Below are 5159 nucleotides of genomic sequence, written 5' to 3' on the forward strand. Positions count from 1 at the left end.
ACTTGGGTGCTATTGTTGAATGTTTAAATGGGGATGAGGTCCTCTGTTTGTGACCTCACCGATTCATAAATCAAAAGTGTTTACCAAAAAAACTTAAACCCAGTATACAACCTGAATTGGCAACCTGAATTGGCCTATGATAGAGAACTTTTGCTCTTCACAAATTCAAATCCCAAAATAAGTAAGATAAATATACCTCATCCCCAAAAGAATCTTTCTTTTTCTTTTGTACATAGATATGAGTCACCATGGATGTTACAGAGGTGCTACCTGGGGAAAGGAAGAAACAATAACATGAATAACTCGTCAAGTACCAATTTTAACGCGAAGTACCAAAATTTAGTATGTTTTTTGCTGAATTCATGTAGTGGTCCCGAAGGCTTTTATGGACTGACACACGAATTCCACATCGATTCCGAGGACCACTTCCGGAAGCAGGAGCGCTATGTAATGTGCGGCTTATACTTGTTCGTATTGCCTCATCATTTTGCCTTTTTTTCCTACGGATTCTGACACACGTCAGGAGAGATCCCTGATTGTCCACCATGGCATCTTTAAGACTCACTGAGCAGACGCAGACCCATGTTATGCATTATTATTACCTAGAGTTTTATACCCATTATACCCATTCTCTGCAATGGGAAACTGCTTCGTTAAGCGCGAGGCTTTGCCCAATAATTGTCCAGCAATCTACCCAGATGCACAGGGCCTTTTTTCTTCTTCTGAAGGTAGTTTTGAGCCATTGGAGACATATGAAACTCATGTTTCTTCAAGCTTGGATTTTAATGGCGGCACTTGTTCTTCAAGCAAAGATTTGTCTGTCCCCTGTTCCTGCTCTGTGAATTATGCCCAGATCGACCATGATTCTGTGATCATGAAAACTGCAATTCAAGAGGAAGTAAGTGTAGGAGGATCTGTAAAAGAGCGATCTTGCAAGCTCGCTAATCTTCTAGAGAAGTCATTTGTTGAGAACGATCATCCTCCCATGGAGCTGGTTACAGCCAGGTTCAGTCCCATTCTGTTGTCTCCACTCAGAAAGCCCAGTGGAAAAAGTTCCAGTGTGGGATTGGAAGTTCCTGTGCATTCAAAGTCTGAAAGCCCTCGTACCAAATTTGTCGGACTGATTATGAACCATCTTGGGAAGAGTCTGAGCTCTGTTAGGAGCAACAGTGTAAGAAGCAGCAGCAGCAGCAGTAAAGTTGATTCTTTTAACTCTGAGATGATCTTTAATGCTAACGCTGGAGATGGGATTTCAGGGGCCCGGAATCCAAAGGACTCGCCCAATTTTTCTTCAATTTTTAGTCAGATCAGTATTGAAAAAAACTGTCAATCCCGCTCATCAGGTAACTTCTGCTCTTTCAATTTCAAAGTTTGTTTCTACATTGTATTTTAATGATAACTTATTCGGATGATTAGAAGTTGATAGATTACAAGATGAGTGGAAATGTTAATGGGAAAATTAAACAGTTGGATATAATTCATAAAGTATGATCTAGTATAAAGAGATGGTAGTGGGAATCGGGGATATTGAGTATATTATATTCAAGGTCTACTATGTATTGTTTAGTAGAAAGAATGGTGTGTCAGATCTAGCTATATTGTGTTCAACATTCTTGTTGTTTACATATGACTTAGATTTTGTAGTGAATCAACAAATGCTATAATATTATAAAGAATTGAATGTGAGATTTAGTTATATTGTGTTCAACATTTCTGTTATTTTAATGTGATTTAGATCTGTAAAATGTTTGTAGAAATGTAGGATTTATCTATATTATGTTTAATATAGCTATTGTACACAAGACCCAAGCCTTATGCTTGATACATTGTGTATTGTCTAGAATAAATAATAGATATGTGGGATCTATCTATATTATGTTCAATATATAGCTATTGTACATAAGACCCAAGTCTTCTAGAAAAAAGATTCGACACATTGTGTATTATTGTATGTGGGATTCAACTACATTGTGCTCAACATGCTTGTTGTTTAAGTAGGACCCGGGTTGTCTAATAAAAGACAATATATTGTGTATTGTACCTGAAATTCAGATATATTGTGTTCAACTACCCATCCTTTACGTAGGACCTAGGGTGTCTAGTAAAGGATTGATGTATTGTTTATTGTTTGACATAAAGAGTTGCACTTGAAATTTGGATACATTCTGCTCAACATGCCTGTTATTTATATAAGATCTAGGTTGTCTCGTAAAGAACTGACGGATTGTGTATCGTCTAACATAAAAAAATGCACCTGAAATTTAGATATATTGTGCTCAACATGTCTGTTGTTTACATAAGATCTAGGCTGTCTAGTAAAGGACTGACTTATTTTGTATTGTCTAACATAAAAAATGCACCTGACCTTTAAAGAGCCAGTAAACAAAATCTAAATATATGTTGAACATGTTTGTTAATGCATAATCTAGATCTTTAAATTTTTTTTTTAATGTAAAATTGATTTTCTCGAAACCACTTCATAAAATACGATCCCAAATATTAATTGAAAAATACAATTTTTTTCTGTAAACTTCAATTTAAACACATAAATTTCCAATGTTTAACCTAAAAAGAAGACTGTTTAACAAAATCTTATAAACTTTTGAGACCCGGATTATGTGCAGGTCTGTGCAGATCATACAGTCTAGCAGTAGAAGGTGAGAAGGCATTTGGTTCTCCTTTATCGGTTGAGAGCAATAATTTATGGGAGAAAACAAGAGAATGCTCACCATTTGATGAATTCAGTGACTCAAGCTCTGACCTCTTCGATATAGATTTCCTAAAGCCTGACCGTGTTGCAGGTGTCACATTTTCTGTGCACTGAAAAAATTCGCACTGCACAATTTCCAGGAGAAATAATTTTATGTATGTTTAGAACATATATAAATGTTTTGGTCACTTGCATTTGTAGATTTATAATTAGTACTAGTGTTTGTTTGATTACGTCATGTGAATCTTTCTATAATGTTTTTTCTCTGCTCATGAATATGTTGATCCTTTCAAGATTAAATGCTTGGTAAGATGTTTGAATTAGAATTTATTTGGAGTAGTTAAGTCTTGTTGAAAAGGATTAAATATTTTATGAGATAAGATTTGCTTTGTTTTGGATAAGTTGATGGAACAAATATCTTAAAATTTCTAAGTTATTTATTTATTTATTAATATAGAAGTAATATTATAAGATATTTTAAATTTTTAATAAAGAATGTTACAATTTTATTTAATAGTAATTTATATATTTTATTTTATAAAAGGTGATAAATAGTTCTATTTTTATTCATTAAATTTATTTTTGACAATTAAATTTTATGTAGTACGAGAATAGTTAAATACAACATATAAAAGTATTTCACATGTGAAACAAAATCTTGACATGACCTCACTCAAGATGGACCACCTCTTAAAAAGGGAAGATGTATACTTTTTGAAATATTGTAACATGACAAAACTCTTTGAATTATTGGTCAAGTTTTATAAACTAGTTATTATTAAAGGGAGATGTACTTGACCCTTGAGGTTAGCTCACTTAGGCTTGGTGATCACTTTAGGCAACTCAAGTTGTGAGTTCAACTCCTAGGTTGCCATAGTGTGGATGAGGGTTTGTTGCACATTGCTTGAGAGGTTGTAGGGAGGGCTTGCACTATAAAGAGATAAGGTTAGGGTCATTGGGATAAACGTTTGATTCCTCGTAAAAAATAAATAAAAATAAAGAAGATGCACTTTAAACAAATTGATATACATTTAGGGATCAATATTGGCAAGTTAGCAAAGAAAGACATACATAAAAATAAATCTATATATAAATTTAGCCTGAAATGACCTTAAAAATAAGATCAAATGCAAGATAGGCTATACTAATGTTAGGTGTTTAAGATAAGCTTAAAAATAAGATCAAATGCAAGATCTTGTTGAAAACAATGTGCTTCAATTAGAAAGTATTAATGAGAAAGGAAATCAATTTGTAGAGCCTCAAAATGATTACATAGAAGTTGATGATGATGATCATCTAAGTGGTAGTTACAATGAAAAAAACAAATTTTCAAAAAACTCCAAGAATGCACCTAGCATATCTCTTGTCAATGTTATTTAGAAAAATATGTCAAATATAATGGTCCAATGAAGATATATTTATAGAAAAGCAAGTATCACTGGTATACCTTGTGGTTGTATGATGATTGACCCTAGAATTCCAATGAACACTACATTAAAGACAAAAGGTATATATAAAGACAGTTAAAGTGAACCAATAACTACAAAGGATACTTCTTTATCCCTTCGTTTTAATGATTGTTATCAATGTGCCAACAAATTAACATCGATAAAGAAATACCAATAATAAGTATATAAAACATTAATGAAAATATCTTGGTTCGCTTTTCAAAGATAATATTAAAGCTACCAACTTGATACACCAATTTTATTTATAGATCTAGATAGTTCATAATCATACATCAACATCATCCCTGCATAAGCATCATAATATCATATAGGATACTTCTTTGGGAGTAATAACTTTTATGACACATATTTTTGAAACTAACCCATTTTATATAAATTCATGAATATTTTTTAGGTAGCCTCTTTTCAATGTCCATCATTTGCTTCTTTGTTACGTATTAGAATATTACATTTTCAACTATTATGTTCTTGTTCTACTCCATGATTTAACTTGATCATGCCACTTTAGGAATATATAATTGCTTTAATATGTTATATACAATCACACTTTCTCTTATTAAAGATAAAATTGGTGATATATTTTACACATGCTTCAACATATAAATTGATCAAATGCACATGTAACTATAATATATTAGGTATGCATTCATAGTCTCAATCCCTTTTATTGATCACGATCAATTTTTTATTAATCATATTTAGTTTCTTTTTACTCAATTGAACTTAATTTGTTTTATCAATTAGACATAATTTATTTTATTACTAAGATTCAATAATTTCTCATTTTCATTTTATTATTTAGATACATTAATTGATCACTATATTCTTTCCTTGTCAATTCCTCATCTTTCTTTTAAGTGTCATCTAATTTTATAAATTTTGAACTTATCTAGTGTTTGTTTCTTTCGTTGGAACCCATTTAAAGATAAAGGACATTTATATCCATCATGCATAATCCTCTCACTCCTTTAATATTTCCT

General features: G+C 31.9%; 1 protein-coding gene across 1 annotated transcript; it reads left to right on the forward strand.

Moving 5' to 3' along the window:
• The first annotated feature begins 603 nt into the window (after positions 1 to 603).
• Positions 604 to 2948, forward strand: LOC131030989 (uncharacterized). The gene is made up of 2 exons (XM_057961985.2): positions 604 to 1343; positions 2625 to 2948. The coding sequence occupies exons 1-2, from the start codon at positions 638 to 640 to the stop codon at positions 2822 to 2824; spliced, it is 906 nt and encodes a 301-aa protein (XP_057817968.2). The 5' UTR covers positions 604 to 637; the 3' UTR covers positions 2825 to 2948.
• Positions 2949 to 5159: the final 2211 nt, after the last annotated feature.

This window comes from Cryptomeria japonica, chromosome 3 (assembly GCF_030272615.1).
Source record: "Cryptomeria japonica chromosome 3, Sugi_1.0, whole genome shotgun sequence".
NCBI classification, from domain to species: domain Eukaryota; kingdom Viridiplantae; phylum Streptophyta; class Pinopsida; order Cupressales; family Cupressaceae; genus Cryptomeria; species Cryptomeria japonica.

Coding starts and splice junctions, on each gene's coding strand:
- LOC131030989 (XM_057961985.2), top strand. CDS start 638: ATGGGAAACTGCTTCGTTAAGCGCGAGGCTTTGCCCAATAATTGTCCA. Junction 1,344..2,624: donor CTGTCAATCCCGCTCATCAG/GTAACTTCTGCT, acceptor GATTATGTGCAG/GTCTGTGCAGATCATACAGT.